This window comes from Heliangelus exortis, chromosome 2 (genome assembly GCF_036169615.1).
Source record: "Heliangelus exortis chromosome 2, bHelExo1.hap1, whole genome shotgun sequence".
NCBI lineage: Eukaryota > Metazoa > Chordata > Aves > Apodiformes > Trochilidae > Heliangelus > Heliangelus exortis.
The window spans coordinates 30452014-30475780 of record NC_092423.1 but is presented as its reverse complement, the minus strand read 5'-3'; the positions used below and the strand labels follow the sequence as shown (position 1 = coordinate 30475780).

Here is a 23767-nt window from a genome sequence, read left to right as displayed (position 1 = left end):
ATAAATATTAGATTCTAAAATAGGCTTTTGATAGAAAATTCTAATAAAGTCTCTCCAAGCATGCACTTTATCAGCTAACCAACTATCCAACTACTGCTTATGTTGGGTTTTTTTTCCCCCTTGTCTTTTTTTTTTTTTTTTTCAGTTGAGTAGATTTTGACAGGAATTGCTGCAGTAGGACCACTCTAGAAATCAGATTAGCTGTTCAAAATTCCAGGAATTTAACCCTAATTTGCATTTTCTGTTTTAGAAGAGATGAGGTTAGGGACCCACTGCTGCAAAACACAGCTGCTGCTCCTATTCTTGTTGGTGGCTTTGCAGAACAGAACAGTTCCTCTGGCTCTCTAAGCAACTGGCACAAGACCACGAAGAGTCTGATGGAGCTGCATTTATCAAGGGGGAGAAACTCATTGCTGTTTCTCTCTGTGCCCACTTGGCAGATTGCAAAATAGGAGGGGACTTCGCTGTTGGCATTGGAGAGCTTACAGATTGAATGTTGTCCTGGATTTTGCTCACAGTGAAATAGTCCTCTTGTAATCGTAAAGGGCATTTTCTTGGAAACAGCACCGCTTTTTAATGGTTGTAGTTAGACATAATGGATAATGGTTGGGTTTCCAGCATGCTTTAGAAAAAAAGAAAAACACAACCAAACCAAAATAAAATAAATATAATAATAAAAAATTAAAATTAAAGCAAAACCAATTCTATGAAGAAATTCAAAACATATTTGCAGTGATGGTGGAGGAAATATGCATAAACTTTAGTATTTTCTTTTTATAAGGTTTTCACACCAGTGTTAATGTAGCTATATAATGTTATACTATGAAAGAAAATTTTCCAGTCTATTCTGGTGTCTATTCTTTGTACTGTACTCTTAAGATATATATTTTTTGAAGCAGATGTTTCCTTGTTTTGGACCCAAGTTCTAGGAATTATACTAAATCATGATTAAGAAGTCAGTATGGAATATAATGATACATTGAAGACAACTACTCATTTCTATTGTTTTTTTCAATTTCTTTTGAATAGCTACCTAAATTTCCTTAGTCAGTTCCAAAATGCAATATAAACTGTTAATAAAATTAGATACATTTTCTTCTAAAGAGATTCAATGAATCATGTGAACCACATTCATAATTTCTGCCAGTTACCTTCCCAATTTTATTAATATTACTCCTAATTTGCAGATAGGAATAGCTTGCAGAAGTTATCCAAGGGAGGCTGTTGTGTCTTTTTTTTTAATTTCATTGGGAGTTATGAGGTGAAATTGAACTGAATTTGCACTGCAGTCCAGTGTTATTCTGAGGTCTTGCACACAGGGACATCCCACACAGTTCTGAGCACTTTATGGCAGACGAAGCTTTGTTTTGATGGTAGGGAAAAGAACATTAAAAAGCAATTCTGAGGGTTAAGGTCCTCTCTGGCTTAAAGGCTTTCTGACTCTGAGGTTCTGCCTTTAGGTTTAAATCTGTATTCTTGTATTTACAGACTGTATTGTGCTAGCAGGAAAACTGACTTCTGACAAGCTAACTTGTGTCAAAAGCATTTTTCAATACCAGAGGGTAATAGGTAGCCTAATGCCAAGAAACCCATCTCTGAAATACTGCTGAACTGCTGGGCTCTGATTAGTTGATACAGGAATCACACTCTTCACATGGCAACTTAGTTAAAATCATTGCCCTTCTGTATCTATTTTTTAAAATACAGTGTTTTCCAGGATTAATTGCAATTTTCTTAGTTTTATTTCTGCCTTTCCTAGATGTCCATTTCCTTGATGTTCCTCCTTCAACCCTTTGAATAATGGGAAAATCTTAGTCAGTCTTTGTCTTCCATAATATTATTTACATTTCCTTGAAATTATTTTGATATATTTGCTTAGAGGTTTTCTTGGTTGGTTTTTTATCTGGAGCTACTTTGAAGAGTCTGTGTAAAGTTACTGGCTTGGTTTCTGTTTTCAAGGCTCTTCAAAGGGCTGTGGCTGAACAATTACAGCTTCAAATTTTGATTCTTGCTCTTTAATAATCATCAAAAATTGTTTCTTTTGTGAGGTGAACTCCGGTCCAAAGGATTGTGGGCAGATAGAAGCTCCTTTGTATGATGCTGAGTCTTTTTCAACTGAAATGTCCATAGTAACTTTTCAAGTAAATATCCCTGTCCAAATCCCTGCTAGTTCTGTCAGACTTAAGTGTAAGCTTTTACCCTAATCCCATTATCCATTCTTGAGTTACTCAAGATTTGATCCCTGTATTGTCCTTTTTCCAAAACAAAATTTTATCCACAGATTAGTTATTCCCTTTCAACTGTGATTCCTTATGAGTCTGTTCTGCATAGTATTGTCTTGGTTTGTATTATTGTCTTCAACATTTTGCCTTTTTCCATTTAAATTTCTCTGATGCTAGCTCTGAAACATATGTATTTCTAGCATAAAAACCAGGCTGCTGTATTTTTAATTATTTTTTTATGTGTGTGAGAAAAGTTTCCTAGTAGCAGACACTGCTAAGTTGAGTGAGGAAAGAAAATTTGTGTATGTGGGAGAATGTTCTGCTGTTCACATAATTATTTTTAATAATGTGGTATTACCCATTGCATTACAAGTGGACAGGCTAATTGATTTACTAGCCTCTAAATCTGTCTTCAGGTTTTGATTAATGATGTATTACCACTGCATTAATTTTCAGCCTGCCTTTCACTTCTTTAAATACAGTATTCTTCCATTTACTAACAATTTGTTAGTAAACAAATCTGCTCCAAGATCTGCTAATTATTTTTCTGTATACATTTAAAAAAAAAAAAAAGTTTTATTTAATGCTCTTCATTGTTTTTTGCTTACTTGTTATTTTATTTGATTTCTAACTTTAACTCTTTTTTTATTGCAATTGGCTTATTTAGAGTTTTACTGCCACTCCTTCACAGTCTGTAATGTTTTGGCTAGCTTCTTGCTCACTTCTAGAACCTCAGGGATTTATTATCTATTAGAAAGTGCCCAAGTGTATCAAGATCAGACACTTCAGCAAAATGTATTTCGGCAAGGAGCACTGATCTGTTCTACTTAGTAAAAAACCAGGGAAATTTGATAAGCAGTTTGTACATGCAATCTAAGTTCAAGCACGCCTGTAAGTATTGTTGAGTCAGTGGAACTTAAGCACATGCTTAAAGTTAAGCACGTATATTTGAGTGTTGCCTTATATTGGTCAGGGTTTTAATAGAATCACAGAATCATAGCATGTCTAGGGTTGGAAGAGACCTTAAAGCTCATCCAGTTCCAACCCCCCTGCATGGGCAGGGACACCTCCCACCAGACCAGGTTGCTCAAGGCCCCATCCAACCTGGCCTTGAACACTTCCAGGGAGGGGGCAACCACAACTTCTCAAATTAAAGAATTTCTTTGTAATGTCTAACCTAAATCTCCCCTCTTCAAGTTTTAAACCATTGCTAGGGCCATCAGCTAGGAGCAATGATTAGGAGCTCCTAACCATCAGCTGGGAACGTAGGTTCCTGCTCGCAAACATGCAGCATCCTGTTAGCTCAGCACTTGAGAAAATAAGATTTAATGGCTCTTATTTATAAGATACTTATGGCTGACATAAATGAAGAAACAAACCCAGTAACTTGACAGTTTAGCACCTGGTTTGGGTGAGATGAAGGGAATAGTGCATATATAAGTGAAATTTGAAAGACTGGTCAATGAGTAGGTTCAACAGAACTTCATGCTTTTTTTGTAAATAAGACTATACTATTTTGTGATAAATTATGATGAACTTGGCATCCTAGATGTGGAATGTTTCTCTGTTTCCTAAAAAGTCTCTGTTCATGAGTGTGCCAATTCTTTAAAGAGCATATTTTATGTTGTTCTCTCCTGATGCTTTCTCAGGAGTAGTTTTAGGTTTTAATGACATCTCTAATGCAAAAATTCTGTTTGTTCTTACTTTTTACAATGGACTTGTTTCATTTGTATTGTGACACGTGTATGTGTGTGTGCATGTATATGTGTGTTATAATTTAATTATATCTATATGTGTATATATAAAAATTTCACTGTGAAATATGCTGGGTACTGTGGTTCAATTTCTGTTAATAGTATGTTTTAAAACCTATGATTTTATCTGGAATCACAAATACAAAATTGAATTAGAAATAAATTGTAGTACATAGTAGAAATAGGATTGTTATGAAAATAAGACAAACTCCAAGTGTTGGTATTCAAACTACAAAGGACTATAAATAGAAAAAACATGGAATGGCTGAGGCTCAATGTAGTTATAGTATGGTGTGCTGTACATGTCACAAGAAATAACTTGAAATAGCATTATGCTGTTCTCTCCATGCTTCAAACTTTGTAGTAGTTTAATTTTTACTTTTTACTTTTTTTTTTTCCCAGCACTTGCTACTAGCAATAAAGTTTATCATGGCGTTTGTAATTCCGGATAAACCAAGAGATATCCAGATAAAGCTGGCCAGATTGGAATTTGAATCCCTAGAGGCTCTGAAACAACAGGTAAGAGCAACTGACGTGTGGAACAGTGAAAAGCATTGGTGGCCTGAAGGAAAGATAAACTAGGGAGATTCTGCCTTTGGTTTAGATAAATACATAAATTGTGAGGGTCTGAAATTCCTGTTTACGTTGTATTCCTAGAATCACAGAATGATTTGGGTTTGAAGGGGTCTTGAAGTTCATCCTGTTCCAACCTTCCTGCCATGGGCTGGGACACCTTCCACTAGACCAGGTTGCTCAAAGCCCAGTCCAGCCTGGCCTTGAACATTTCCAGGGAGGGGGCAGCCACAAATTCTCTGGGCATCCTGTTCCAGTGTCTCACTGGCAGGTTAAAGTAAGAATGCTGAAGTTGTTCCACCTCTGTCCCACAGGCTGTGGTGGCTGAATGAGGCATGGAACAGTCATGAGTACTACAGTGTACAGCATAGAGTATTAAATAAATAGAGCTCATCTCTGCTTTACTTCTACACATTGGCTTGTAATTGGCCTCTTTACTGTCCGTAACATATTCTCATTTTTATTGCATAAAAAGGTATATTTTACAATGTATTTAACAAGCATTCTGAAGCAATTTTGGAAAATAAGGAACTAGATTTTTCTACTGAAAATTTCTGTTCTGTTATGATTCTGTAGAGAGTAGAGATCATAAGAGGTGAAGAATCATATGGGATTAGCTTCAGTTGTATACAGAGATTCTACAGAGCTAGTTTTACAGTGGCAGCATTCTTTAGGAGTTTGTGGCTGTACCTTGCTAGACAGAATTTCTAAGCTAGCTTACATACCAGGAAAAAACCTCTAAACAACCAGCATGGAGCTGCATACACTCATTCGTCTGTTTATTGGTATTTTTTACACTGCAGTAAATGATTTAACATGAATATATTCTTTGCTCCACAAGCAGGTGTGTGACCTCCTCTGTGCTGTTTCTTTTTTTGTATAGAATGGGAAGTTATTTTTAAAAACATCTGTCATAGCTGCATGTGACAAAATGTTGTCTTAATTCTGGGCAAACTGAGCCTGTAAACAATACACTGCCTTTTCTACTTTAAAACCCACAGTTTTGTGTGATACTAGAAAATCACTGCTGAGATCAGTACTGTCTTCCATAATCAGCCATAGCAAACAAAGTCCAAATTACAGTTGAATTTATTGCTTGATAGTTTTGTTTTGCCTTTCCTCTGGTATGTTGATGTGAAGTTACCAGGAGCTGGTCGTGGATCTCATGTACTTTTTCTTTAATATTAAAAGGAACAGGAGTGCACTGCTATTTTAGTTGTTCATTCTCTGTTTTTATTTTGTTGACAGCCAAAAGTAGGCCATCTACTGAAACCTCAAGCTGAAGTAAATATAGTCACCTTTGGTTATAATGTGCCAGCTAGAATATATATGGAGTCTCTTTCAATATGAATCTGCATGTCAGCAGATAGGACTTCATCTCCTATCCTTGCATCTGTACACTCACTATAATAATAAATGCCTGATTCCCAGTTTTTTACTAATTCAGTGGTGAAAAGTTAGTTTGAATTTCACTAAGTGCCAGAAGCCTGGCAGTTCTCACCTAACACTCTCAGGCTTCCTGCAGGATCCAGAAAGAATATTGGCTTATTTTCTGGTGCCTTGATAGGTACTTTAAACACAAGTGTCTACCATCATCTTTTTAGATTACCACTGATCTGTATTTTGCTACTTATCCCATACATTCAGAGTGTATACCTTTTTTCTGGTGTCTTAGTTTTTGTGTAGAAAATGTGCATTTAAAAATTAATATATTCGCAGTGAAAAAAGACACCAAATAATTTATTTTAGAAGCAGCTTCTCTAGTTCTTCCTCTTGTTACTGACAGTCATCATGGTAATTTATGCTGTATATTTGACTTTAAAGCAAAAAGGAGAAACAGAATTCAAAATTCCTGCAAACTGCTGTTTAAAGAACAGACATAAAACAAACTTTGGGGTAAATGTGTTGTGGGATCACATGTTAAAGAGAAACAATTTATATGCTTTTATGCAAGTATGCATCACATTCCTCTCTTGATGCTATACAGGCATGCATGTCATGGTGTTTTACCATATGTGCTTTTAGAGTACTGCTGTCTTGTGATGTAGTTATTAGAAGGGTATTAACACTACCAGACTGGAAACCTCTCAGATACCAAACTAGATTATTAGGGTCTGTATATGGTGCATGGAGAGAAAAATCGAATACAGCTGCTTTGAACAGTTGTATTGATTATGCTTGAGGTACTTAACTTTAGACAATGTGAGAACTTTTACATTTTCATTAATGCTAAGCTAATTGCTTTTCAACCTGATGCAGCAGGACTGTAACTGTTCTGTGTTCAAATCCATTTGAAGACTAAATTAGTGTCTCTTTGAAAAGGATTTTAGGGAATGCAGTGTCTCAGCTCTCTAACAGAGATGGACGATCATCATTAGTCCTCGTTAAAACCACCTATATGGTGAAAAAATGCTATAATTAAAAAGAATTATAATTTTATTTTGGAATGACAGTCTTGTTTTGAAGTTCTCAAACTTTAAGAAAGGTTTTTAGGAAGTTCTGATATGTTTCTCTGAAACATTAATTTACATAGTTTGTATTAAGACTGTTGAAAGGGACTTAACTGTGGAAGGGTTGGGAATAATTTGCTCTATTTTGAAAATGCTTTGTTACCATACAGTCAAAGTATCATAAAAAAATTTGATCATATAACTCAAGACAAAATGCTTTAACCTTTTTGTATCCAAACTGGTGAATGTGCTATATCTTTGTTTCACATTTCCCTGTATTCCTTAGTGTGAGGAATGGTAGAGGAGGCTGGTTAGACTCTTACTTTGAGGGTGGTCTGGAGCAGAGAATAAATTAATGTGAACCCTTTAAATAATGTGAACCCTAAAAATAACATGGATCAGGATTTTTGGAAGAGGAACTATTGAAACTATGTAAAGTGTTGTCAGTTTCTCTGTCACCTGGAAGAAAGCCTGGGTGCTGGGCAAGTAGAAATGGGTACTATCTGCTGTTAGGGTGATGGACTCTTCTGATGAACAGCATGATTCTTCTCAGGGAATTAGCTAGGACCAGTGCTGTAAAACTAGTCTGAGGACACTACCTAGCATTTCTGGGGCAGTGACACTGGAAACTACATTGATAAGCATGTTAGCTTCTGGGCAGATCAGAGCTTACTGAATAGACAAAGGGGCTTCATGGTTGGAGATGGGTTAGCAGTCTATCCTTATAAAAGGTCAAGGTTCCAGAAACACAAGACAGCCACTGATAAAACAGCACAGCCTGCATTCTGTGGACTAGATTTTTCAGGTACTGTGAGGTGTTCCCAGTAGATAACTTCTTCAGATTGAGGCAAACATAAAATCAATACCTTCTTTCTGCACTGAAACTAGACTCAGGCAAAGCAAATGAGAGACGTATCGGGGAAAAATAATTATTCATGAAGTTATTTTCTCACCATGAAATGCAGAGAGAAGCAACTCAAGATGTATTAACTAGTAATGATTTTTCAAGGAAAAAAAAAATTAAATGGTGGGAAACAGCATGTCTTTTCACAAACTGCAACTACCAGAACAACATTGGTATTAGCTCTGAAAACAAAAGTTTATTGATGTAAAAATGCTTTTGTTTTTTATGGTACTTTTTCATTTAAAAATCTGCATTGTATAAATTCACTGTCTCAGCAGAATATACATAGTCCTGATAACAACAACAGAGAAATGAACTTTATTTCAGCAGTTGGCTTTTTCCGAGAAACTACTGGGGAAAAGAACCTGTCTTTAAGGTGGATAAGAAATGTAGATGTGGAGGGTTTTTTGGTCTGTGCATCCCACTGGCACTTATCTCCAAGGGAACCTAATCTATAAACATCCCATTATCTCCATGGCCTAACTTCCTTCCTTAGTGTACCAGCCATCAGAGGCCAGCATCTTTTAACCAGAATGCTTTTTCCTTCTGATAGGAGAAGCCTTTCAGTGCTTCCTCTGAACCACCCTGTCCATCTCTTGGCCATTTGGTGTCCATCTGTAAATATTCCACCAGAAAGAGACTCCAGATAGAAAACATGCTCATGAGCAAAGGGCCCCAACTGTTGGTTGACAGTTGTCATCCTGAACTACCAGTAATGAAAAAGGTCAAGCCCCTTAAACACCATCTATCAAATTATGCCCCCTTTATCCTCCCTGCTGGTGTATTATGTTTCAGAGTGAGATAAAGTAATACAGCCATTCAGCCTGGGCCAACTGGAGAAAGACCTTTAGCTCTTTTATATGGTATCTTCCATGGTGATTTTACTTACTGGTGGTAGTATAGTCTGAGTAACCATAAACAATTTCTTTGGGGTGACATCGAGGTGTTTGTAAGTCAGTAGTGCCCCTTCTTAATGATTTCCAGCAAAATAACACGTTTTCCAAAGCAAGAGGAGGTGCAACATTGACTAGGATTTCTTCAACAATGTCATCCATTTCCTGAAAATGGGTCTCATGTGTTTCAGTACCCTTTCTACAAAATGCAAGAAATTAAGAACGCTGTGACTAATCTCAGCATCATTGCATTGTCTCACCATCCCTTACAGAAAGAAGCTCATTAACACACTACCGTGTTTGGAGGAAGCTTTTGGTCAGTGACACAAAGTGGCAGGAGTCTGTTTGCCTAGGTGCAGTCACATGGCAAGGTTAAGCTCTTTCTCCCTCCGTCTACAGGTGTTCTGGCACATAAAAGCTGCTGTTCTTTACAGTAGAAGCATTGTCCTTCAAGTAATTTCAGTGCTTTAACATTGCACTGCACTGCAGCAGCTCTAGTAATTGCAAAGCATTCTGGTTTCTGATTGCAGTGACTGGCACTTGATATTTCCCCTAGGAATAGAACCCACTACCACTAATCGTGTCCTTTTCAGAAGGAATTCACTAGGTCTGAGTGTGCTGGCCCATCTGGTCCCTCTCCTACTGGAGTGCTTAACCTCTCTGAGAACAGTGTTATGAAGCTGTGAGCAAAGCAGAGAGATACTGCTAACTAGAGGGTCTTCTGGGCAATGTTTATACTTGCTTCTTGTACCTCTTCAAGCTGTTCTTGCAGAGATTTTGTATTTACTAACATGTCCCATAGCTTGGTATATGACTGTGGGTATGATGGTCCAACATAGCTGCTTGAACTTTCAGTGAGCTTCAGAAATTACCTTTCTTTTTTTGCTGGGGGGGAAGGAGGGAAGGAAGAGAGATCAGGTTCTCTCTCTCTCTCTCTGTCTTTTTTTTTTTTTTTTTTTTTTTTTTTTTGACCATCTAGCACTGGGAGAGCCTGAGTTGTTAGTTCTTAACACCCTGCTTATTTATCTTACAAAATGGGAGCTGGAGACATTTTTTTGTGAGGCTGAAACAAACTCAATGGATTTCTGCCTTATTCAGTGCCATAATTACTAAAATTAGGGGCCTCGGGAAAGGTCTACCTGTAGCTTCAGGACTAGCCTCAAAACACTGCTGATGAAGTGATGAAGCAGAAGCTTGTTCTGTTCTCACTGGTAATGCTGAGCAAACACAAGGCTGCCATCAGATAGGAGAAAAGCCAAGCAGCTGAAATGAAAAGATTTCATTAAAATAATAAGCTTTGCAAAATAACCTGTAGGAAAGACTGGTGAAACTTCAATTCAGACATTGAACTTAGGTTAAAACAGAATGGGATTAAATAAAACACTTGTTTTGTGTTTTGACCAAAAAACCCCAACCAAATCCATAAAATAGTATTTTTCTAAAGAAAAACTACTTCTAACAAAATCTCTTTATTCCTTCCAGCAAAATTTTATGGATATACTTTTTTGTAGGTTCTGGTGGTTTGTGTAATCAGACATAACTCATAGGGAATGTTGAAATAGAACCATTACTAATCATTGCTTGCTGTAGGGGTTTTTTAGGAGTCTAAACCTGTTAATTCAACTTTGCAAATGCAGTGTTTCCCTGCTGAATAGTCAGAATGCTTTCAGACATGTCAATATCACATTTGCATGGGTTTGGTAGCAGCGGGGATATAATGCAAATAAGGTTCATTATGTTTTCATAGCACAATTTTTTAAGCATAGAAAGACTTGCACTGAGTTATAGGATAAGAGATTGTCTTCAAACACAGTTTTGCCATTATATTTTTAACATCAGTTCCTTTAATGCTGGACCTTTCTTCAGAGTATGTTTCTGAAAATTACTTTCAGTATAAAAGTGTTAGCAAAACCAAAATGAATTATGATCCTTTGAGAAGAAAAAGTAAAATCAAAAGGCTATTAATTTGGGAAGGTTTCTGTGCCACTATTTGTGACATTTCAGCTGAAAGTGAGATGACACCAGGTCTGCCTGGTTTGCAGAGAAGTTAAACTTCTAGATATGCAACACTTGAGACCTAACAGTATAAACTTTTATATAGGTATAATGGGATGGTATCTGATCCTTTTGCTTTCTTTTGATGGGAACAGAAGCAAACAGTGCATCAACTTCCCAGCAAGTGTAATTTTCTTTCCAACAATCCATTCGTTCTCTGTAACTATTGCAAGGGGTAAAATTGTTCATTGAATTATTTTTCCATAGAAGATGAGTCTCTCTGGAAATATAACCTGTTTTGCCTTTCTCAAACGGTGACCTAGAGCCTGGTGTTAGAATCAGCATTAATCTGTTCACTCCTGTCTTTTCACCTAACATCCCAAATCATTGACAAGAGATGATCTCAACAAGGAAACCTGGAATAAGGGGATAAGATAAAAATAGGTTTAAATTGTTTCTACTGTAAGAATATTGCAGCTACTTCAGGCTTTCACAGTTTCAGAACTCAGGGGGGATCCCAATTATATGTGAACTGGTATGAATACAAGGGAAGAGGCTTTTCCACTTCCCATGCAAATGAGAATAAAGTTCATAGTGAGATTTGATTTCATGAAATCTGGTAGCCAGCTTTCAACAGGACATTCTGTGGGTCTGTACTTACAGACTTCTAAATGATGGTTGCATCTATTAGTGAGAAGGTGAATGAATAGAGGAAGAGAAAAAAATGCCATCTCTTGTCATGTTAAAATTTCTTCAAAACAAAGAATCCCAAAAGATGACACTGACCATGATTAGATATTGGAATTTTCTTTATAGAACTGAATAGGAATTGGTGAAGTAGTGTTTGTTGCAAGTAGCTGTGGACTTTTACATGCCTGTCACATTTTAAATATCCTTTTCTCAAAAGTTTCTAGTGAGAACAATAAGTCTTGATTTCAGTCAAATTCTAGATGTCTAAATATTACCCAGTTCCTCCCCCCCCTCCCCTCCTCCCCTCCAAAGAAAATCTCTATCATCCTCTTCACAGGGAGGGCTTTTTCTCAGACTAACTGGAAGTCATAAAGCAGGAACCACAGAATTTCTGAAAAAGAAAGAAAGCTTTAAAAGTGTTCATGTCCACATGATGTTAGTGATGACATTTGCACCATGACTGCACATGCTGTGTATCCTGATGATCTGAGGAACAAGTATCCAATCTGATACATTGTCTATGCAATCACAGGAGTTTTATTAGTTTTGCACTAGAAAGAAATCTCTGTGCCTACTGTTGCAGCCTTGAATATTTATACTTTTTACTGTGTGAGAAATAACACTTTAGTACATACCTACCATTTCAGTGAGGTGGGTAAGACACATGCCAAATAGACAAGTTCTTGCTATAAATATGGCTTGATAATTTTTTTTCTGAAATGAGATGTGATTGCTTGTCTGAATAACATAAGAAAAATAATTGCTTTAACAGTGTGAATTTTGACTAAATTGCACAATGTCCATAAATCATTTGTTATGCACACAACTTCAGTAGCGCTTGCTTTTTGTATGTTAGAGTGGTCCTTCTGCAAACACTTTTCAGACTTCCCTCATGGATTATTTTGTAAACGTGGGTTCACGGACCATTGCTTCTTACACTTCCAAGTAGCTAATTTTTTTCCTTTCCTCAGCATCTAAAGAGCAGATACAGTTGAAAATGTATTGAGAGGCAAAAGCCCTCAGTATAGCCAAGGGCTGTGTTGCAGAGTAAGAGAGATGTGCTCTACAGACATTTTCATCTGTCCCCTACTGAACTCATTCCCAGCAGCATTTCTTCTGATACTTTCCACTGCAAGTATGGCTTGAGATTCAATCTAATAAAGGGTCTTTTACTGCTGACACCAGTCCCTTGACCATCACAGACTGGACCCTTACTCTGAATGGCTTGGGATCCCATCACACAAGCGGTGACAATTTGTGCAGTTAGCTCTCCAGCTACTGCTCTGTGCTGGCAATGTCCAGTAAGATGACTTCTATTCTTCTGTGGGCTCTTTCTGTGTCAGTATCTGCAATGAATTATCTTAAAGGACTAACGTTCCTCTCCCTCATCCTCTCATTTAATAGTAGATGAGGACGGGTAGAATTGTTGCTCTTTCTCCCCCAAGCCTAGTCACAGAAAGTCTGCATTGCAGGAGGTTTCAGGACTTGAACTCCTCTGGCTCTGGAGGTATTTTGCTAGGGCCACCTGCCTAGCAGGTGGTGCAAGTCATTGACTCTTAGTGCAATTACTGTCCCCAGGGAGGGGTGGGACTGAGGTCCCACAAACTGGACAACATATGGCCTCATTTGGGTTTTGGCTTGAAGCTTTTTTGCCACTCATAATTTTCTAGAACAAATTATCAATTTGTATTTCATTTACATTCATTTACATTCACATTAATTTATGTGTGTGATTTGGCAGCTCGGTTTTGTCCACTTGGTCTCTTTTGCTATTTCTCAAAATTTGTGATAATTCACATATTTGAATGTAGTAAAATTCATGCTGAGGAGAACCTTTCAAGTGAACAGATGGCTATAAAGCAGCTTGGTCCAACAAAGGTGGTTTTATTTGTTTTAACTCCAGTGCATTAGAAGGCTTCTGCAAACTCTGCATATGCTCATCTGCGTTAGCTGAAAAGTAATTGTGTCTGGGGTAAGTATCTCTATTGTATCAGAATAAACACCACCCACTTATTCATAGATAATTAGTATATGTGTTGCATGTCAACATACATTCCTAAGACTTCCTGTATCATAATTATAAGGAACTTTGCTATGATGTCTTGAATAATTTTGCCCTTTACCAATATCTGGACTGATACCTAGACTACATTTAAGCATGACCTTTAAGTGTCTGTGATTGAACAGACTGGCACAGGTTGGAAGGGACAGCTAGAAGTCATCTAGCCAGCATCACCATGTTGAGCTCCTTGTAGGGTAGGAAAGGTCATATTTTTAAGAGAAACACTTCCTCCAGAGTGACACTCTGTCAAAGAGGTTTGTGAGTTTTCTCTTGTTTTCTTTGGAAGATGTAAATAAGCAAAATTCATTATTTATTTTTTGGGACACATTGAAATTTACACGAGACTTTTCTTTGTGAAAACATGCCATGCATGTGTAAAACCAGAAAGCCCCACCTCTGTAACTAGCAGAGATGTCGGTCCTCCAACTCCAACCTGAATATATGTGTGTGGCAGGAAAGCACCAGCAAAACTCAGTCTATGTATTTCATAAATATTATAAGTGAGGAAAGTAGTATTTTCACTACTTATTGTGTAACCGTGGTAGAGAGATTATTGTTCAACGATGGGCACTTCTTGACTGAAATGGAGCTGGTAAATTATGAGGAACTGCAGAAACTTTAATCCCTTAACAGGATGCCCATTGTCTGAGGGAGGATCAGAGACTCACTCTGTGTGTGAAGGGGAAGGGAGATTGTATCCACCTTCCTCCCCATGAGCCTGTGTTGAGTCTTTAGCTAGAAGCAGGCATGGGGATCAGTCAGAAAGAAGTTTTAACTTGAGTTTCTCTTGATTTCATGTGTATGCCCCACCAAGGTGACTTGTTGCCTTCTTAGGAGGGGACTGGTAGCCCTTGTACTCGCAAAGGCACTTGGTTTTGCCCTTTTTAAATCTGGTATATAAGATTATGAATTCAGAAAGGAATTGTGATGACAATGCAGGAGGTGAAGACAAGGAAGTCTGCAGAGTTTAAGCACTGATAGTTTTTCTGACTAGTGCACATTTAAGATGTGTGTGTGGGAAGAAGTCTCTGTCTACCACAGGTACATTTATAAGGATTTTGTCCCAGTATCAGCAGTTCTTTTTAATACATCTACAAATTACTTTCTTGAGTTATGTGACAGTTTGAACCAGCAGTTTGGTAACCTTTGCTGCCATAATATAGGGGACATAATTTAGTGACGTGAGGCTTATAGGACTTGAATTATTTAGCTTGTCAAGGAAAAGGTTGAGATGCCTTGTTATGTGTGTATGTACTTACTAGTGCACAGAAGGGAGACTTTTTAAACATTTCATACCAAGTATAATGTGGCCCAGTGGCTGAAATTAGATGTTAGATAAAGGAGGCACAATTTTTTATTTGTGAAAATAGATGAATGTTGGTCCAGATTAGAAGTGGAGTGTATCAGGGACGAAGCAAACTTCTATCAAAGGTGGTATTCCATCTCTACCAGTGGCCACAAAAAGGTGTCTAGGAAAAAGCAGGGAAGCATGGCAGCTAGGTGCTGTGCTTCCTGCTAAACTCTTCTACTTTCCAGTCATTTTTAGCTCTTACTTTTCTAAGCCAAGTGCAGTTTCTCTGTATTGAATAATTCTGAGTGATTTTCTGTTCCCTGGTGGTGTTCTATTGCCCTTTGAGCCATTTTTAGCTTTAAGGTCCACAGTGTCCTTTGGCAAGATGTATTACAACTCAGTATTCACAGTGCTAAGAATGTGGGTTGATTATTTGCAGGTATCCTAAGATGCTCTAATCAGGTTTTACATATGAGAAGAGGTATTTACCTGATCTACCACGAAGGTCCTTTTGGCTTCTAGAATTGATGAATTTGAATTTCTGTAATTTTGTTGTACGGGCTTTGTGGAAAACATGGTGGCCTGGTTTGCTTTTAGCTTGTTAATGACACTTTTAAATTTACTTTAGACAATTGTTATAATCTAATCACATGCTTCATGGCTTTAACTAACTCCTTTTTTCCTCTGTGTATAGATGTCCAAGTATGAATTGATGCAGAGTCCACTTTCTTGGAGGCCAGGTCAACATTTTGCTAACACATTGAAAGCCAGGCTGGGAAGCTAAATTTGGGAAAATTCAAGTTGGCAAGGTTCTGGTAGTTTCTGGTCCTCCACTATGGAATATTTTACTTTCTCAGTTCCTTGTCACCATAGTGGGAATATTAGGGTCCGAGTGTACTTTCCCATCCTGTTCTCAAGCAAAATTGTTTGGTCTGCCAAAATGCCAAACCCTGGAAAGTCTGAGAACTGTCAGTTTATTAGTTGTCATTTGATGAGATAGGCAGCAGTGGTGGCTGATCATGGCCCTTTGTGTCTTTGAACTATTCCAAGCATTTATACAGCAACACAGCAAGAGATTTCTAGTTTCTTAAAAGAGCTAGGATAATTTCTATTACACGGGACTGGGACACTTAAAACTTCATCTTCCAAACTCTGTCGCCTTTATAGAAGAAGAAAATACTGCACTGAGGAGGAATAGGTTTGTATGGCTGGTATATTTAGTTATTTTCATGTGTGACTCATCTAAAATTGTATTGTGGATCTAAAATTTTAATTTAATATAAACAGAAATTTAAAGTAGTCATTCTCATTAGTCATTCTTCGTTAGTCATTCTCTATATTGTCTTTCTTATCAGAGGCATTTATGTATAGAAGGGTCAAGCCTTTGTTTAATGACAGGAACACTCAGAAATACTAAGAAGTTGACTTTCTGCTGTTTGGGATCTCCCAAGTGTGGCACTTAGGGAGTTCTGGCCAGCACCTCCAGAATGCATAGCCACATTTCTACAGTCTCTTGCCTTCTGCTCAACAGTTCTTTTACATCTTCCCTTCCTAACTTCTCTATGCCTTTATTTTCTTAAAAGTATCTCCATAGTCATAATGGGCAGGTTTTTTAAAGTTCAGCTGAATTACAGGCATTTGCTTTCTCTGGAGTAGATGCATTTAAAAGTTACTGTCTTTCTACTTTTGTGTTTTCCAGTAAACATTAATCATTCTGGATAGCTTTGAGGGCAAAACTGTTTCAGAAAGATAAACATTTGAGAGTCTGCTGTAATGCCCAAAGCCTCTTAGCTTTTTTAGGTCAAATTATCTTGTATCCTCTCACTGTTTCTAGGCTTGCTGAAGCTAAATGCTACTTTCTAAAGTCAAATCCTGTGTTATATTTCTGTTGACAAAGGTTAAAGAGAGGATGTCTCACAATGAAGGTCCTGGCTTCAGTGACAAGAACAAGTTAGTGGTGCTAGTTTCTTACAGCTGATACTTAAGAAGAATGTTAGTTGTGTTATACTTAAAATATAATCCATGCTCTTTGTATCCTGCCAGTGTCAATATAGCAATACTGGTGCAAAATGAGGATGCTCTATTACAACAGTGTGCTAAGAGCTAAGATTTTTGTTGATCAGAATGTATGAGTTCAAGTCATTGACACTTGCAGTTTTCTGAAATGCTTTGTTTTATGTGTTCTGCAAGCTATAAATAATTATAACATGGCAGGAAAATTAAACATTGTTACCATGTTACTATCCTAGAAGAGACAAATAGAACTAATTCTCTTCAGAGCGAATTTCTTGATTGTTTCTTTGCTTGTTTTGCATTGGTATCAGCCAAGAAAGTAACTCAATTGATAAGAATTGCTTTGTTGTAAGATTTCTTCAGAAGTTGTAGCTTTCCTCCTAAGCAGATGAATACTGCCCAACAAATAAACAAATTTCCTTTCCCTTCCTCCTCGGTGAACTCCCTTGGCTGATACTCATCATCCACTCAGTTATAGATTGAATTACTGAGGAATGGGAAGAAACATTTGAGAAAATGGGGATTTTTGTTGCTGTGAGGCTGTGGCACAATGTGATTTTTCTGAAGCTGGGTTTACTTGCAGGGGATATGTGTGGAAATGTCAAAAAACAGAGCCCTCATCTGTTTCTGCCAGTAGCCAGCGTGATGCCATTAGTCTCTGTAATCTGGGGAGCTTGGGATGGGGGTGGGGAGGGAGAAGGATTGTTAGTAGTTTTTGAAAATATCTCCTTAAAGGCCAGATAGTCAGAGAGTTGCAGAGGATGAGCTGCTGGATAGTCAAACACCCAGGAGATGGTTTGGCTGTCAGCATATGGAAGTTACGTAAGGTGTGTAAGCACATTACATAAATGCTTCCTGGTCACTGGCTGCTCTCCCAAAAGTAACCACTGCCCTCCTAAAACCATCCCAGAAACACAGAGAGCACACTCAGAAAATGGGCACTGGGATTATTCCTGTGGCAGTGGCAGCTTGTTTGCATGGGATTAGGTATATGGATATATTTAAAACTAATAGAATTATTTGTAAGAATAACAAAATCAAATGCTCGTAAGAAATCAACTGAGTTTTATTTTAACCGAGTATCTGTTTGAAAGAGCAGATCATAAATGAAAGCTTGTATTTAAGTACTGTGGTTGCTAAGATGGGGAGATTTTGGGCCTAGCAGGAAGGACCTGCTGTTTATATACAGTCCAAATAATCATATCTTTGCATTTGGAAAAGAAAAACTGCAGCTCAGCTTTTACTAGCTTCTTTTGATACTGCTGGTAAAATTTTCTGTAGATATAACTGCAAATAGAAAGATGGGGGAAAGGCCTTTTTAATCCATCACAGTTTAAGATCAAAGCTGACAGATGTTTAATGATGGTTAAATTTTTCCACCCTCAAAAGCACATTTTATTGGTAGCAGTAACAGCCCAACTCTTCATTCTTTGGTCAGATATCTGCAGCACCAATGTGCCATATATAATTTATATTACAGGTTATATGGTTGAAATCCCTCTGTTAAGTAACTATAACAGATGATAGCTATACAAGATGTTCTCTTTAGGTTATTGGACAGATTGACTTCAGCTTTGCAAAGGAGTACTCATCTTTCAGCCCTCAACCTCCTCTCAAAAACCCACTCAGAGGCAGGGAAGATGGCAGAATACCTTCAAAAAAATGTCATGGGGTCTTTGCAAGGAGCTTGTTTCCATCAAGATGCTCTGGAACAGAGATGCCATGTCCTCTCCACAGGTTTCAGAGGCCGGGTTCTGACAGAATGCTACTGTCCAAAATATCAGGAGGAGAAAGACTGCTTTGTTGTTGGGATATTCATCCCCACATTAAGCAGAAGCCTCCGTACCTATCAAACTTCCAACTAAATTGAACACAGTTTATTAGAGACATCTGTTGAATGCTCCATGCTGTAATCACACCAGTCTTGAAAATCCCAAGAAGGAAGCAGTCTGCCTAGGGATTCATCATCCTGATGCAGATTGTGCAAGTACTCTGCTAATGTGCAAATCCAGCCTATATCCCTATTATTATTATTATTATTATTATTATTATTATTATTTGGGATCTGCATTCATACTCAGCATGGCTGCTTCTGGCATGTTGCAGCCTGGTTAAGGGAATTCATTGCCAGAAGAGGGGGGCAGTTCACTTGCAGGTCAGAAACTTCTTGTCCATGAAACAAAGAACAAAATCTTATGTAGTTGGACTAAGTGAATTGGAGGAAATTCTGTCCCTTGGCAGACTAATGCTAATTACTAGCCCCCTGTGAAAAGCTGTTTCATATTTCAGTCTGTTGGATGGTCCTAGAGCAATCACAGCTTTCTGGTAACTCTATGAAGAAACATTTGGCAGAAGTTGCTGCAGCCCATTTTCCTACTTTAGTGCCATAAACCACACTTTATCACCTCACAACTACTAGGATCTCATTTACTACTTTGTGAGCCATTCCTTTTTGCTTTGTCAGTGCAAAAATGAGTTTTGTGTCCTTTCCTTGAGGAAAATCTCTGTTCTGGCTTCCTGTGTCTGTGAAGATTGCCCCATGAAGCCATCCTGCAACCACTCTTCTATTTGAATGGAACATTTCACACACCTTCTGTCCACGTGGCAACTCCTTGCTAGTCACTGGGAGTGAGATCTCTGTGGACAGTTATTTAAAGAAGGGTAACTATATACAGAGTGTAGCAAGTAAAACATTGTTCTTCAAGAGGCATAGGCTATGTTCATCTTATCCTGCATTACAATAATTTGTCTTAACAGAGTTGTATGTCTTACAAATTCCTTCTTGATGAAGAAATGGGGATCTGATTATTCCTTCTCCAGCTGGGACTTAAGGACAGCTAGACCCTAATGATTATGGTTGTCAAGTATATCACTAACAAAATCCATATGACAATCTAACTTAAAGAACTACTTAAAGAAAAAGGTGGTCTCTTTACCATTTCATTTGCAGGTAAAAAAGGGGTAAACAGGCTAGCTCTGTGTTGTAGTTCTGTACATCAGTCTGCAGCAAGGCCATCACCTTTATCGGACACAGAGAGTCCCTGACTATGAATGAAATGTGGTTCATTGGGATTGCTTGGTATAGAAAAGATCTCCTCCCCTTCCTGCCCTATTGTCTCCAATTTTGTATCTGCCTTTTTCTTATTCTGTCAGTTGTGCTTTGTTTTGAAAGGGTTTTTGTCTTTTTTCATTTTGGTGTGTAGACTCTTCTGATCTTCTGAGTTTTTCATTTTTTTTTTTTTTTATTTTTTTTTATTTATTTTATGTTGATAACCTCCATAGGAGAGACATTTTTTGGGCTGCAATGCAGTGAGTTTCATGACCCTGATTTAATAAATGTACTCTTTGCCTTGTTGCAGTTTGCCCTGAACTCTATCAGCTGCTGGGCATTTTAAAGTCCCTGTACAGTGAGTATTTTGAAAACATCCATTTATTTGCCACTATGAGCGTTCCACAGCTCTACACACAGTGAAAATGGAGCTAATCCAGGAAAAGAAATGAGCTGAAAAAAGTCATTTAAGTACCCATGCCAGCCTTGCTCCACTAGGCAGTTTGTTTACATTGCTTTTATTAGGACACAAACAAAGAACTAAGGAAGAAAAGAATCTATTCTGAATTGTGCTGCTCACTCATCACAATATTCTCTATTTGAACATAATCTCTCAGCCTCTCAACTAGATGAAATTGCATTTAATTTGCCCTCATTATGCACTCATTTTGGTTGTAACACTCAAAATACTAAGTTTTTGAAGGCTTTCATTTCAATGAGAACAGAATGTGCTGGTTTGGAAAGAAAGCCTGGTGCAAAGAAAAGTGAATGCTGAAACTGAAAGTTGAGGGAGGTGGGGGAGTGACAGGAAAGTTATAATCCATGGCACACTCAACATGTTCTTTCGTTTGATTTTTAATTTTGCATTGGTACCAAACTCAAGCAATTTCATTGTCTTCATTGTAGAAAAAGTAATGAGCCTGCCTTTCATCATCATGTTGAAATTATGTTAACTGTGGATTCTCTTCTTTCTATTTGAAGTACAATTTTATTTTCCTAAAACAGTAACGCCCGTACATGTATACATATCATTATACACATGCATGTGCATAGAAGTCTGTACATAACAGTACATTTTTTTTTTCTTTTTTGTTATACTGAATCAGCTCGTCAGTGACAATTTCAATTGTAATTGCCGTTCTGTAGTTGCTTTCTTTAACTTTTATTTATTATTTCAGGTTATTTTAAAAGTATTACTTTTCTTCCCTTTGGGTATATGTGTAGCATATGGCACTGATACTGCATAAGCTTAGGTGGAAACATAATTTTATCTGCATGAGCTGTTCCACCTCTTGTAGAACACCTTTCACATGTCTTTTTCATATAGAAGTACTGCAATTTGATTAGAAAGGCTAGGTTGGTCATGCAAAATTTTTAGGTATATTAAGCCCTGGAATATTGCAGTAGAGTCTGCTTTAATTTCACTGACTGAGAATACAGAATGCAGATTTAAGAAGGTCAGGGCAGTGATTCTTTTACAGATGAGTGGAAATCACAGTTTTCTGATTAATGACTGAATGTTCTGTGGTTGTGCTTTGAAACTACTCAAGTAAAAAATGAAAAGATTGCAATACCATTGTGAGTCTGTAAGTAATGTGAGATAATATAATGTTATTTTCCAAACATGGCTCAATTAAAATAAGAAAAGCATAATTGCACAAACGTGATGAGCTTGGCATTTATATTGCTGGATAAACTTTGTACACTTTTATACACTGAAGGGATTAACTACTTTGGTTACCGGACAAAGGATAACATTTCTGTGCTAAGGACAATCCCCGTGCTTGGTATATCAACACATACAGATACTTGCCATACACCTTAAATCATCAAAGCCAGTGGGTAGGTATAGAAGTTAAAGAGCATGAGAGGAAGAAAAAAGTATTTTAACTGTGTAAAACTTCTGGGTAACTAACTGGAAATATTTGTATAGTGTTAGCATTTTGCTGTCATAGCTAATACAATTTAAAAATCTGCACCAAATATTACATAGATGTACTGGGAGAATTCTCTGTACATATGTTAGCCTTCCATGCTCCTTGAAAAAGCAGAAAAAGCTTCTCTGAAACATAATTCAGAACAAGAACCATAACCTTCTGAGTTAATGAGCAATCTGTGAAGGAACCCACTCCTGTTAACTGCCCATGGGTTTTCCTGGGACCAGTCTGCCTTACAGTAAAGTGTGAATACCCTCATGGGTAGGCACCAGCTAAGAATTTGCTCCATGTTGTAAATCATGCTTGAAAATGAAAGTTTATGTTTTGACCAAATAAGGGACAAAATACTAAGTATGTCCTAATTTACTTGAGGGTGAATAATGGAGTCTGTGAACACAAGACCTAATTTGAGCTTCAGAAAATGTGAGTAGTGTCCTTTCAAGAGATCATGCTTGGTGGTGTCTATTCTGTCTTTTTAAGCTTTAGTTGAACAACATAGCTTGGCTGAAATGGATGAGAGGAATGTCTTTTTAAGAGGTAGTCACTATTAAAAAAATAATGCTTTATCTGTATACATGTAAAAAAAAAATCTATGCATGAGAATAGAACACAAAGTATTTTTGCTTGTTATCCTTGCTATTTATGTTTTTAATTAGTATCTTAGATCAGTTTAAAGAACACTAGTTTCAAAACTGTTTGTACTCACTTTTTTTTTTGTTTATGCCTAAAGGTCTTCCCATTTTCACTTTTAGATTTGTTTCCTCTGTTATCATAATCATCCTCTTACACAGAGGGAATGTATACAACTGATTTTCCTGCAGAGTATTACACAGGAGTGATGTAGTTTACCAAAGGCAGTACTAAAAAAAGAAAAAAAAATAAGGTACACTATTTTCAGAGAACAGCATTACAGGCAGTTGCTGTTCTAATCTTAAAAGGTTTTGCACTTGCAGCAGGTATAAAATCAGCAATTGGAAATTTGACTTCAAATTGACTGAACCCCTTGAAATTAAGACACTAGAGAGCAGTCTTTGTTTCTAAAGCAACAATCAGCTTCCTTTATAAGGACATGAAGGATGTTAAAATGAAAAAGTTAGCCTCAGAGAACATCTTACTAAATTTAAAGTTAACACTGATTCAGAATATCTGCAACTCCTAAAACTTTCACAATGTTGATTACAGCTCTCAGTAGATCTTTAGCCAGTCATGAGAAGTGCTCACTCCTACAAAATATAATCTCTACTGAAAACCAGATTCTAAACATGTTTACAGTTCATGCTGCATTTCCAGTTTCTCACTGTGGCTATTATAGGATACCTGTAGTTGAGATTATCTAATACTTTCTGTTACATTAAACCACAGTATTAGAATGATAACAAAAATAAGGAGGACATGGTTAAAAAAAAAATTTAGGTATTTTGCCAGATCTAATAATTAGATCTCATGAAGAGCTCTTACCCTCCCCAAGGAATATGTGATCATAATGACCCATTAATGCCTCATCATGGTTTGATTAAATGTTCTTTATACACCAAAAGTGATTTTTTTTTCAGGATACTTTCTGTGGATGCTCATCAAGAGCTTTTCCATACCTGTCTGGGAACATGAAAGAACAAACTGATTTTTGAAGGAGAAGCAGTCTAGCAAGGAAACAAAGCTGGCATTTCTTTGGCAAAGTGGTGGGAAGAGTTAGCTTTTCGTGTCAGAGAGGAGCAAGTGAATGATTGTAAAAATTCTGCAAGTCAGCGATTAGCTTCATCCAAAAGAACAGTAAGCCAAAAAGAATGATAATAAAGTCAAAGAGGCAAATTAAAAAGATTATTTTTAACAGTGACATTTATGGCTGGGTTGTTTTTGTTTTAATAGAAAAGAGGGAGGGATGAATGCAGGCAATAATAAATACTCGGAAGAGATTCAGCTGACATGGAGACAGA

The 23767-nt window shown here is 37.3% G+C and overlaps 1 protein-coding gene across 4 annotated transcripts in view; it reads left to right on the top strand.

Moving 5' to 3' along the window:
* ANO10 (anoctamin 10) overlaps positions 1–23767 on the top strand; it is a 118458-nt gene that overhangs the window by 72841 nt on the left and 21850 nt on the right. For 3 of the 4 annotated variants that reach the window (XR_011724215.1, XM_071735418.1, XM_071735419.1), the window contains one exon: positions 4379–4495. Coding sequence is in view for 3 of the 4 variants with exons in the window: in XM_071735418.1 (XP_071591519.1) it covers positions 4379–4495 (117 nt within the window). In the remaining variant the exon portion in view is untranslated. Of the gene's footprint in view, positions 1–4378; positions 4496–10307; positions 10351–23767 lie in introns of those variants that run through there. The other variant, XM_071735417.1, reaches the window with a different exon arrangement.